The sequence below is a fragment of the Rhincodon typus genome, chromosome 2, assembly GCF_021869965.1.
Source record: "Rhincodon typus isolate 14 chromosome 2, sRhiTyp1.1, whole genome shotgun sequence".
Taxonomy (NCBI): Eukaryota; Metazoa; Chordata; class Chondrichthyes; order Orectolobiformes; family Rhincodontidae; genus Rhincodon; species Rhincodon typus.
The window spans coordinates 118,424,554-118,437,556 of record NC_063333.1 but is presented as its reverse complement, the minus strand read 5'-3'; the positions used below and the strand labels follow the sequence as shown (position 1 = coordinate 118,437,556).

Below are 13,003 nucleotides of genomic sequence, written 5' to 3'. Positions count from 1 at the left end.
TAACACAAATGTTTTAAAGAAAAACAAAATCACAAGTATGCAAGAACATCCATTTAAAAATATAATTTGCACATAAGAGTCATAACATGTTACTCAAAGTATGTTTTTCAAAAATCCTGCATAATCTTAGGGAATCCAACTGAATAGAATTAATTCTAATACTGAGCATATAGATTTACTATTGCAGAACAGGTATTAACTTCATAAACAATTGATATCTTTAATGTGCTAATGTAGGCTTGAAAGTATGCTCTTTTCAAATGTTTTCCCTCCAAAATTTAGTGGAAGGTTTTCATAACATAAAACTTCATTAATCAAATTTGTCCAGTTACATTTCTGGAGCCAAGTTGACAGCTAATAACAACATATTAGTTATGGTTTCCAAGTTGATCGGCTGCAAGTAGTTCTCTTCCTTTGTATAAGTTTCCAAAGCCACACAGAAAATAGAAGTGTCACGATGAGGAGACTGAAGTAAAACAGCAACTGTAAACTTTAAAGGTGATATTTCTAAAACGTAGCCATGCATTTTTTTGCAGAAGATTTTGAGACATTAATTTCAAAGTTGTGCATATTTCTGATGTGGAACCATCGAGTCAATCAAGATCCACATTTTAAAGACCATACTGTCTACCACTGGAACGGATTCATTCCCAAGACGAAGTCAATTCCTGTAAATCCTCGGAGGTACTTTACTGTACATGTATTCATTTTCAACTCAGTTCTCAAAAGATCCGTTACTTTGGAGTGCAGACAGCAAAGGGTGTTTTCTTCTCCTTTTGAATAATGCAGAACTTAGCAAATGGGAGGAGCAGAGTTAAAAAAAAACTTAGTCATTTATAGTGTCTTTACCTTCCTGCACTTCTCTTTACCACAATGGTCCCAGCTACTATATCATAGGCTGTACGATTATGTTGAAAGAAAAGCAATGTAACGAAGGCAGGGAAGAAGAAGGCAATTGAAAAATTCTTGATCAATGCTCGTATTGAAGACCTGTTACAAATAACAAAAGAAAACAGACAATAAATATGGATTACCGCTGGAAAGGAGATTTGGCCCTTTCCACACCTTTTTGTTGCAGTTTTAAGCAGTTTATCCATTCCATTATTCACAAATTACTTCAAGATTACAAAGGGATCTTGATCAAATGGGTTAATGGGCTGAAAAATGCCAAATAGAGTTCAATCTGGATAAGTACAAAGTATTACATTTTGGCACAACAAATAAGGGTAGGGCATATACAATTAATGGTAGGGCCTTGGGTAGTGTTGTATAACAGAGGGACTTAGGGGTGCAGGAACATAATTCTTTGAAGCTTGCCTTGCATATAGACAGGGTGGTTAAAAAGGCGTTTGTCATGCTTGCCTTCTTTGCTCAGTCCTTTGAGTATAGGAGCTATGAAGTCAGGTTGAGATTGTACTGGACATTGGTGGGGCCTCTTCTGGAATACTGCGTCCAGTTCTGGTTGCCCAGTTACAGGAAGGTTATTATTAGACTGTAAAGGGTTCAGAAGAGATTTACCAGGATGTTGCCAGGTATGGAAAGTTTGAGTTAGAAAGAAAGGCTGGATAGGTTGGGACTTTTTTGACTGGAGTGTATGAGGTTGAGAGGCGACCGATTATAAAATAATGAGGGATACAGATAGTGTTAATGGCAGTTGTCTTTTCCCTAGGATGGGGGATTTCCAAACTAAGGGGCACATTTTAAAGGCGAGAGGAGAAAGATTTAAAAAAAAAAAAGACATGGGGCAAATTTTTTGCAGAGGGTGGTTCACGTGTGGAATGAGCTTCCTGAGGAAGTGGTGGATGCGAGCACAATTACAACTTTAAAAAGATATTTGGATAATTACATGAATAGGGAGCGTTTGGATGGATATGGGCTGGGAGCAGGCAGGTGGGACTAGCTTAGTTTGGGATTACGTTCAACTTGGACCGGTTGGACTGAAGGATCTGTTTCTGTGCTGTATGACTATAACTCTATCCATGCACCAGTGCATTACACACTGCATAGAACTTACAGCACAACAACAGGTTATTCAGCTATCTGGTTTGTTCTGACATTATTCTGCTCCATAACCCTCTATTCTATTCTATTCTCCTCCATGTGGTTAACGAGCCTCAAATCAAGAGGCATCTTTGCAGTTTGTCTCAAATCACTTCCTGGGTAGTGAATTCCATATTTTACTCATACTTAGGGTGGAATTTCTTGTGAATTTCCTTGTGTTATTAATGATCATATACCAAGAACCTAGTTTTGGATTCATCCAAAATAATGAAGCACTTTATATATATTCCAACACAAAAATAATTGGAAGTTTCTTTTTAATAGCTGACAGCAAACATGGTTGTGCATTTGCAACTTAAACACACCAGAGCACATATTGGGAATTTATCTGCTGACAGTGTACCTGATGAGATTTTCCCTCATTAGTTTCATTGGATATGCTTCCTCTGAGTGACACTGTGCCCTACCATCAAATTTTTGATGTGAAGCTCAGGACATGAAATTTTATAATTCTCAGTTCCTTTGATACTGACTGAGTCCAACTGAACAAGTTTAATCCAAATTGTAATGCATTATTAAAAGGATGCTTATTCCTTTTGTAGGCCATATAGTTGTGTAATACTGAGCTTCGACAACATGCAGCCTAAAATTTAGTTTGTATAAATCTCACCACTAATGTTCAAAATTCAAACAAAAAAAAAAAGAGTGCACCAAGTGCAAAGAGAAACTTACAAGCTTGCATGTGATCAAATTACAGTACAAAATTCAGTCTACCATTGGTTAAAATAAATCACAGAACTGTATTCTGTACAACATACCGCAGGTATGTATCCCACAAGTCAAAACCTTAAGCTAAGCCTCCCCCAGAAATGAACACATATTTTGCATTTTAAAAACATGTGCCACATTAGTCAAGCTAACTGGTTATTGTTAGAGACACTGAACTGCATTAAATTAAAAACTTCAGGCACACCACGAGAGTGAAAGAGTGGATGGATTTTGCTTACCATCCTTTGTCGGACTTGCCCAGGATTAAGGAACACAGAAATAGCCATGCATCTCAACACACCTGCTTCCCACACAAGCCTCCTACAAACTTACTTAATTGATCCCATCAACATAACTTTTGATTCCTTTCTGCTTTATCTCCTCGTTCCAGCTATCTGCCTCTGAGAAACCAGTCAAGGAGCTGCACACCGGTCCTCAAACATCTACCATGGCCTTATCCATTGGCAGGGGGCAAGTACATTCTTAATCCATCACAAAGTTAGTTCTCTTAAGTTATCACACGCACAGACCACCAACCCCTTCCAAATAAATTAAAGCAGGTTACGAACGTATAAAACCGCTCGACAGGGATTAAATAATCTTGTTTTTAATTGCCCGAGTGGAGGCACATACAAGTTCTGTGCTATCCAATAGTGTAACTAAAATAATGTTATTTAAAAAAAAAGTACGGATGCAAGGCAGCAGCTGAATCAAGGTAACCCCCATACCTTTGCAAAACAATACATTTGCTCACATGCATACACATTAGAAACTGTTGTTTCGTCGGAATCACTAACGTCACTTACGATGAGATGCTGACATTCTGTGCTGGAATCACCAATACCCGATTAGGAGCAACAAGCACCGAGCTGTCGCAAGACACAACTCGTAACCCAAGCAGAAACTTGCCAGGTGTGGCCCCTCCAACTCCCCAAAGGCAGACAATCTGGAAATTAAGATGACAAAATTAAATCAGAGTCACATATATTTCAAAGAGGAAACATTTAGTCCATGAAGTCCATTCTGATTCTGTATAGTAATCCAGTCAGTTCCATTTCCCCTATCCCTGCAAACGTATTTCCCTCAAATAGCCACGCAATTTCCTTCTTTTAGTTCTTTCACAGGATGTGGGTGATATTTGCTAGGCTAACATTTGCTGCCCATCCCCAAATGCATTGAGAACAGAGTAGCCATCCACCAACTTGAACTGCTTCAGTCCATGCCGGGTAGACACATGCAAAGTGCTGTCAGAAAGATTTCCAGGGTTTTGACCTGGTGGACAGTGAAGGAACAGTAATATGGACTTGCATCAGGCTGATGTGTGGCCTGGATGGAATGTTGCTGTGAAAGGTATTGCAATGTATCTGCTCCTCTTCCTTGTAAGTGGTAGAGGTCACAGATTTGGAAGGTGCTATTAAAGGAGGCTTACTACATTGCTGTGGTGCATTTTCCAGGTAGTACACATTGCTGTCACTATGTTTCAGTGGTGGAGCGAGTGAATGTTGAAGATGGTGGGTGGGATAGCAAGCAGGCTGTTTTGTACTTAATGGTATTAAGCTCGAGTGTTGTTGGAATGGTACTCATCCAGGCAAGTGGACAGTATTCCATCATACGCCTGACTTGCGCCTTGTAGATGGTAGACATGCTTTACTGTGTTAGAAATGAATTCCTTGCTGCAGAATTCTCACCTTCTGACCTGCTCTTGTAGCCATAGTAATTAGACGGCTGGACCAGTAGGTTTCCAATTAACGGTAGCCTTCAGGATGTTGATATTAGGAGATCCAGCATGGTTATGCACTGAACATTAAGAGGATTTTAGGACTGCCCATAACTGAGTCACAAAATGGCTGTTAGAACTGCCCATAACTATTGCTGAGTGACAGTTTTCAAGGTTGCTGAATGTGCAATCATTCTTGCAAGAACATAGATGATAACATATAACATTTGATAACAATAGCTGTCTATAGCAGCTGACAAGTCAAAGTTGCAAAATTAGTTGTTTCTCTTGAATTATTTAATTAATCTGTAATATACTAAAAAAACACTAGAAGCATACAGTAAAAATGCTTCCCCCCTCTGCACCCCATCATTGCATCTCTTGTATTCCTTATAATGAGAAATTTAAAAGTTCCTGATCTAATTAACTGGCAATTAACACTGTGAAGTTGGCAAATGTAACCATTGTGAAAAGATAAGAAAAGAAAATCTATAACATCATGACCAGGGAGGGTGGACAACAAGCCTGTCCATCTCAGTGATTAGCAAGCTGAGAGCCAATTACAATTGGACAACTCTGCTCCACTGACCAATAGTAATCAAGGTGGGGGGGTGGGGTGCGGCATGAGCGCTGCAAGTTAAAATTGTATAAAAGTTTTGAGTGCCTTCATGCCTTTATGCTGTATGCTATAACTGAGCTGTAAATCACAAATAAACGTCACTTGATTCCGCCCCGCAACTCAGACTCTCATTGAAAATAGGAGATCTAACAGAGGAGATTTTCTTTTGTTGGAGACAGTCTTCGTCTGGCACTTGTGTGGGGCATGTGTTTAATCCCTATTGCCCATCCATACAATTCTACTTCCTGAATCTCCTGTGCCAAGATTTTTTTTTTTTAAAAACAAAAACACAGTCCATGCATCTCTCCTCAGCAAAGGCAAAGTCATACTGTTAAATTGTCTCCTCTGCCATTCTGTCAGTCCTTATGAAATGCTGTGGTCCGCAAACTTGATGACTTTCCAACCATATTTCTGTAACAGCAATTAAATCAAAATCACAAGTTTTTTCCACTGCTACCTCAGCAATCAGACAACTTCAATTCATTTTACTTCTCATAGCTCATTTATCAGTTTATCATTCTCAAGTACCAGAATTTCAAGATTCTAATGAACCTCTTACCTCATAAAAACAGACCAAGAGTCTGTACATCAGTGCTACAGCCATCATTTTCTGAAGATCTTCTAGAGAAGTGTCTTCATCAATTTCTTCAATTATATAATTCAGAGCAAATTTAGAAAGATCCCTGCATATCAAAACACAGCAAGACGTAGGACCATAAACAGTTGTAGTTTCACAAATGGTGTTCAACAGAAGTGGAGTACATCTGCTTTTCTAATTGTTGGGTAAAAACATTCCTCAGACAAAGATTCCCATTTCCAATAGTGCTAAAAATCCAACTCAATATTTTCACGCTCCATAAAACATTTTCCATAACATTGTATACAATTTATTGATTGAAATTATAAACCAGGAATAATATATGTTGATCTGCCTACAATTATCTGCACATGCAACATTAAAATTTTTGGTAATCTATAATAATTTATATTAGGCTGTTAATCACTGCTTTGCAGTGGAGAACATATACGAAAGCAAAATACGGCAGTTGCTAGAATTCTGAAACAAAAACAGAAAATACTGAAAAATACGCAGATCAGGCAGCACGTGGAAAGACACAAAATTAACCTTCTAGGCTGTAACACACTGTCTGTCCATGGATGCTGCTAAACTCGAGTTTTTGCCAGCATCTTCTGTTTTCATAACGTAATATTATAGATGTTGACAACTTAGTGATACTTACAGGACACCCTAATTTATTTTATCACTTATTTAACAAAATATGCCCAATGACATTGGCTCCTCTTAAAACTAAGGTGTTTAATTCAAATTCAGTTAATTTAAATAATTGAGCTGAAAATGGCTGAGTTTTATCTATAATTCTTTATTCAAATAAATGGATAATTCAATTTCTTTAACAAGAAACAATTGTAGAATTGTAGGATCCCTACTTTGTGGAAGTAGGTCATTCGGCTCATTGAGTCCACACTGACCCTCCAAACAGCATCCTACCCAGACCTACTCCATCCCTGTAATCCTACATTTCCCATAGCTAATCCACTTAGCCTGCACATCCTTGAACAATTTGGCACGGCCAATCCACCTAACCTGCACATCTGTACTCTTGGGAGAAAATCCGAGCACCCAAAGGAAACCCACACAGACATTCTCCCCATGTCTGTGTGGAGCTTGCACAGTCGCCAGAGGGTGGAACTGAACCCAGGTCACTGGCACTATGAGGCAGCAGTGCTAACATTGAGCCATTGTGCCACCCTCAGTTGTCAAAAGACCAGACTTGCCACAGCTCCAAAAGAGGTCTTATAGAATAGCACGTTACAACACCAAGCAGACTTCAACAGATCACCAAAATGCCAGTGAATTGGCCAGAGATGTGAAAAATTGATGCTCTTTGCTAAGTTGTGTTAAAGATGCAATGACGGGTATGAGAACGGGTATCACTTGCCAGACTACTTTTGTTGTGCATTCCTAATTGAGCAATGAAGAGTCAATCATGTTGTTCACAGACCAATTCCAAATTGATCAGATTACAATTATGTTTGAGTTGTTTGATTTCTAGTGACTTAGAAGCAGACAGACCACAAGCTCAATTAAACAATGACACCTTCACTCCCCGTATTCCTGGGAACTAATAATGATAGTTTCATAAGATTTAAGATATTTTCATGGGATATGAAGGTTGCTGGCAAGGCCAAAATTGGTTGCCCATCTCCAACTACCTTTGAGAAGATGATGGCGAATCACCTTTGTGAATCACTGCAGTCCATTTGACATTTGCAGCAATTTCATATAACTGAACAGTTTGCTAAACCCATTTAAACTGGCAGTTTAAAGTCACCACATTGTTCTGGGTCTAAAGTCACACGCAGGGGAGACCAGATAAGAATAGTCAACGTCCTTCCCTAAAGGTCGTTAGTGAGCTGGATAGGTTTTTCTAATAATTGATGGTAGATTCATGGCACCATTATTAAGAATAGCTTTCAATTTCAGATTTGTTAATTTGAATTATCTTTTTCACCAAATGGAGGAGTGGAATTTGAATCTGGCCCCAAAAGCATTAGCCCCAGGGATTTGGATTAATAATCCAGTTTAATTTTTAAGACAGGAACATAAGCAGACCATATGCAAGCAAATGGGATCAAGTTAGAATGGCATCATGGTCAGTGCAGGCATGATGGGCTGAAGGGGTCTGTTCCTACGCTGTACTGTTCTATGTTTTGTTATCACTACTCTTGAGGAGTTCAGGCAACAGAAAAACACAAAGCAGGGCCAGCCTTTGAAAGGACAGTGGTGTTGCTCTTTAAGTTTTCTTGGGGACGCTAGTGACTTTGGGAATGCTAACCAGAAAGGTCAGCTCTATTCAGCTGGCATTTAGAGGTTTTTACAAAACAGTTTATGTTCATTAGTGACAGACAGTGCTGCAAAGCTAACAATGAGGGTTGAAATATTAAATTTTGGAAAGCTGGCGATACAGCAAGCTCTAAATGTGCTTTGGCTACCCTCAAAGATCTGTTGAAATAAGTAACTGAAAAGATTGGAGTACTATTGGCATAAAAGGAGAGACTGGAGGAGTATGCCCACAAGCTATAGGTCCACTAATTGTTCGAAGTTGTGTCTAGTAATGACAGGCAAAAACACATATGCAAGGGCAAGTGTAAAGAGTGCAGAAACCAACAGGTAAAGACTTGGTGATTCTTTTGCCTCCCCATGTCTCTTAATTTATCAGTTAACATATCAGTCAACAGATTGTCGCCACCCTTGGAGTGTGTATACAACAGGTTTGTGCGCTCTCGTGGCACAGTGGTAGTATCCCACGTTGTTGCCAGAAAGAAATCCCAAATCGATCCGACTCCAACTATGTTTCTCAGTTGTTTGGTTTCTACGAGTTTAATGAAACTATGTCACCTTCACTTCCTGTCTTTCTGGGAATCATAAAAATAGAATAGAACAGAATCCCTACAGTGTGGAAACAGGCCCTTCGGCCCAACAAGTCCACACTGACCCTCGACATCCCACCCAGGCCCATTCCCCCTATAACCCACATTATCTAAATGCATTGTCATTTAAGATATTTTTGTGGGCATGGAGGTGTCTCAGCCAGGAGGCCTGGGTTCAAGTCTCATTTGCTTTATACGTGCATCATAACAAGTCTGAAACAATTTGATTAGAAAACAGGTTTGCTCTGTTTAACATTTGGATTGCAAAACCCTCTTTGAAGCTGGTCGCCTGGTTCCGTCAGTGATTGGTGGCACTTTAAAATTTCAAACCTATTTTAAATGTCTGTACTTTTTTTTTTCAAATTAACATTATCCATATTTTGTATTTCGTGGCAATTACATTTCTGATCACCAAACATTTGGTGAGCATCAAAATCCCATCGGACAACACAATGGATCAGGAGTCTCAACACTTTTGATCAAGTTCCTTGTCCGTAGTGATATTAAAAAACAAAAATCTGTGGACTCCCCATAACATATTGCACCCAATTTTTAAAACAGCAATTGCTAACACATGGTATAAACCAGTGACAAATTTATAGATAGTGAGACCTCACAATAATCAGATGGATCATCTTATACAATGTGCATCTGAGCTCTAGGCTCATGTTTCACTACGAAGAGTTGTTGTTCATGGCCATCTACATCTTGTGTATAAAATGCCCTGGGACATGGAACCATGAGCTCATTGGTCCACACTGTTTGAGCACCCACCTCATGTAAAACTCAAACAGTGGTCTCTAACAAATAGCAGTCAGCCATGTGAAGAGCACAAGGTAAAATCAACCCAACAATCACTGACCTTGTGATTTAATTCTCAGATCATTTAAACCATGAAGTGGACATCACTGGACCTGTTGCTCTGCATAACAGATTTAAACATGGCAGCAGGAGTGTGAAGCTGCAAAGCCAGCCTGGAACAATCCAGGAGATCTCCTCCTCTCAAATATGATCAGTGCCACATTGTCCCAAGCACGCACTGGTGAACTAAACTAAATTTTCTTTTGGAGGTGGGTATGAATGAAAAAATGCTGTGGTTTCCTTATTGTTAATAAATGGGGTACCATGGGCATCAGCATTGATTAGTTTTACTCTTAATTTGTGGACTCAGCTTGCTAAACGAGATTTTTATAATTATTTCATTCTTGAATGAATCAATTTGACCAAACCCTTAAAGCTTTCTTGCAGATGCCTAGAGGGTTTGGATCCCCAGTTGAAAAATCTTGCTATGTTATCTTACTATACATAACTGAATGAAAGCTACCTGCTACAGTGTTGCACAGAACACTAAAGATTGTAACATACTACATCAGGCAGAATCCCATAGATAATTAAATACTATGTCAATAGCAGAACTATACATCATCACACGCAGAGTACCTTACAATCCTGTATATACTTCTGTCCAGCTTTTAAGATTGATTTACTATGACAAAAATTCATTATTATTGCTGGTGGCTTAACTGATATCTGTGTGCTGTTGCAAGATGTTTCTGCTTATGTATTCTCTTGGTCACTAGTTTAAACAAGTTACATGAATTCAACAGTAAATGTAACCATCCCAGTTTCACTTGCATCATTTATGAACTTATGGTGCCCTCAATCAAGTTGCAGTTCTGTTATAGAAACCAAATGCACAATTCATCAACTTAGACTTCTCCCCTCCCCACCCTCAAAATTAGAAAACGCACAAATTAAAACACATTTGAAAAATATGAGGGAGAAGTGTCCCCAATGTTTCTGCATAGAGTTTTCCTTGGACATGTGTTATACCAGCTGAAACTATTTGCATGATTGCTGAAACTAGCAATTAACTACAGAACACTTGGACAGATCAAACCGAACATACTGAACATATGCCGTTCCAACAGCTAGTGAAGCAATTTGTTTCCTTATCTCTATTCAGAACCGAGACCAGGAGATCATCTTATGGTGGCCACTAAGTCAGATTAATTAAACTGCAATTAAGTCCAATACAAACAACATCATTATAAAAAGTGACAATTTTACATTGATTATTTCATTGCTAGCTTACATTTATCAATGACAACTCAACCTACAAGATATTATTTCCATTATGATTTGCTGTTTTATAACAAATTTATATACTAAAGCCAAGCAATGAATGGTTTCAGTTAAATTGTTGTTACTTACTTGATCCCACAGATGTGCATCACTGTTAGCACCACAATAGCTTTTAGCAGGAACAGTATCAGAAAATCCACCATTTCTGCAAGGAACCGATGCATCAGAGATGGAATGGTGTACTCACGTCCTTTAAAAACAAGGCAATGATTTTGATTATTTTGAAGAGATATTTGCATATAATAGTCAAACGTGAGATTTAGAGTATAATGGGCACATGCTAATGATACTGATCATGACAAATGATACTCAATGATAAACTCCAAGAAGATTTTAAGAGTAGCATTTTCAAGTAGAGTGAAAATACAATTGCGAAGTACAAATGGGATAATCTAGCAGAAAAAAATCATTGAAGTTAACTTGAATGTGACATTTTCTTAAAATGATTGGAAAAGAGGATCTCAAAATATACAAGTACTTCAAATAAGCTCTGAAACCAAGTACCAGAGGAGAACGAAGTAAAACATTTAAAGAAAGAGAACTTCATTACTCCAAGAAGAGTTAAAGCAAATGAATTACAGCCAGAAAACTATTAGGAAATTATGCCAACTTTTTTTTTTAAAAAATGGTTTGCAACAGACCATTAAAATAAAACAAGTACACTGTTTAAGGGTCTTGTGGTACAGTAGTAGTGTCTTTATCTCTGGACCAGAAGGTCCAGGTTCAAGTTTAACTTGCACACCACTGTATCATAAAATATCCAAAAAGGTCAATTTAAAATTTGTATGTGATTGTGAATGCTGATGACCTCTGAAGTCACAGAATCCCTTGGAAGGGGAGAGCTAGACACCAGATTTCATATCGTCTATTAAATCTTCCAGCAACCCTGCTTCAGTGAGCAATTAGCTTCCAACCTGCACTTGACTACAATGGGGAAAAGTTGGGAGACACACTGCCTGAATGGAATCTGCAGGTAGTGAGATACTTGCTGACTTCTGTTATTGGATCTTTAAATTTGTTGCTAAATGTTCAGGTATAGATGCTTCTACTTTTTTTTCCCTTGCACAAATAGAGATTTGCGTTTAGATTTGGCAACTCCTATGACACTGCTGCAACTATAAATATTCTGGTTGTGCTTGTTGATAGGATATAACTTGGACTCTGTGTAGTGGTCGAACGTGTCAAGTCCACTACTATTCTATATGAATAAACATATTAATTGACCATACATTCGAAACTTAGGGTTTTCTCATAGCATTCAACTGTAATCAATTATTGCTCAGCTGAATAAAGAACATTTTAATTCTCAGGTCATCTGTGTCACTGGTAAAGTCAGAATTATTGCCTAGATCTAGTTGCCCACAAGATGGTGGTAGTGGTGAGTCTTTTTCTTGATCTGTTGCAGTCAAAGATGAAGATGGTGGTCATAAAGTCACTGACCATGTCGTCATCCTAAAGATCTTACCAACTTTGGAAGCTGTTGCTGCTCTGGGTAACAAAGTGGTGGAAACCCTCCTAGATTCTCATTACGATCAATGAGACTGGTTTTGAGTTCAACTCACCCGATACCACTGTCAAAATCCTCATCAGCACAATCCACCCAACCTAGGCAAAATTGATCCAGAGCTTCAGTTTCATATCAAAGTCACGCAGAGCACTTTGGCAGCAATCTGTCATGTCCATTGGTTTGAGGAGAACTCCTCTCAGCCCAGTTAAAGTGCTGATACAGCTGATGAAAGATTTGAGATTTTGCTTCCCCGAATTCGAGCCTTTGATGCCTTGGATCATCAATATTCTGGACCACTCCGCTGTAATGAACAACTGATCCAGAGAGACATTCAGTGTTGTTTCAAGCACTGCTTACAGCTCCTTGCAGCAGGATTGTTCCCACCAGGATTAGTTTGAATTACAGACCTCTGGGATAGTGAAATCTTCTAAATGCATACAATGATAACATTAGAATAGCAGAACACGGTGTTTCACAGAACAAATCCTGGTCCGCATCCTCTCCAATGGAGGGTACAGGAAAATCCTCGGGTTAGAAGGAGACGCCAGCAATCTAGCTGTGGAAATGCTGACGTTTCGGGCCTAGACCCTTCATCAGAAAAGGGGGAGGGGAAGGGGGTTTTGAAATAAATAGGGAGAGAGTGGGAGGCGGATAGAAGAGGGATAGAGGAGAGGATAGGTGGAGAGGAAACAAACAGGTCGAAGAGGCGGGGATGGGGCCAGGAAAGGTGAGTGTAGGTAGGGAGTTAGGAAGGGGATAGGTCAGTCCAGGGAGGACGGACAGGTCAAGGGGG

At 39.0% G+C, this 13,003-nt stretch overlaps 1 protein-coding gene and 1 pseudogene across 1 annotated transcript in view; one reads left to right on the top strand and one right to left on the bottom strand.

Moving 5' to 3' along the window:
• The window catches only part of fam8a1b (family with sequence similarity 8 member A1b), a 27,860-nt gene continuing 14,857 nt past the window's right edge, over window positions 1-13,003 (bottom strand). The window contains exons 2-5 of the mRNA XM_048611464.1: window positions 10,773-10,893; window positions 5,665-5,788; window positions 3,576-3,715; window positions 1-990 (exon numbers count right to left, since the gene is read on the bottom strand). Of these exons, the coding sequence (XP_048467421.1) occupies window positions 846-990; window positions 3,576-3,715; window positions 5,665-5,788; window positions 10,773-10,893 (530 nt within the window). The 3' untranslated portion in view covers window positions 1-845. The remainder of the gene's footprint in view (window positions 991-3,575; window positions 3,716-5,664; window positions 5,789-10,772; window positions 10,894-13,003) is intronic.
• LOC125487093 overlaps window positions 11,664-13,003 on the top strand; it is a 6,539-nt pseudogene continuing 5,199 nt past the window's right edge.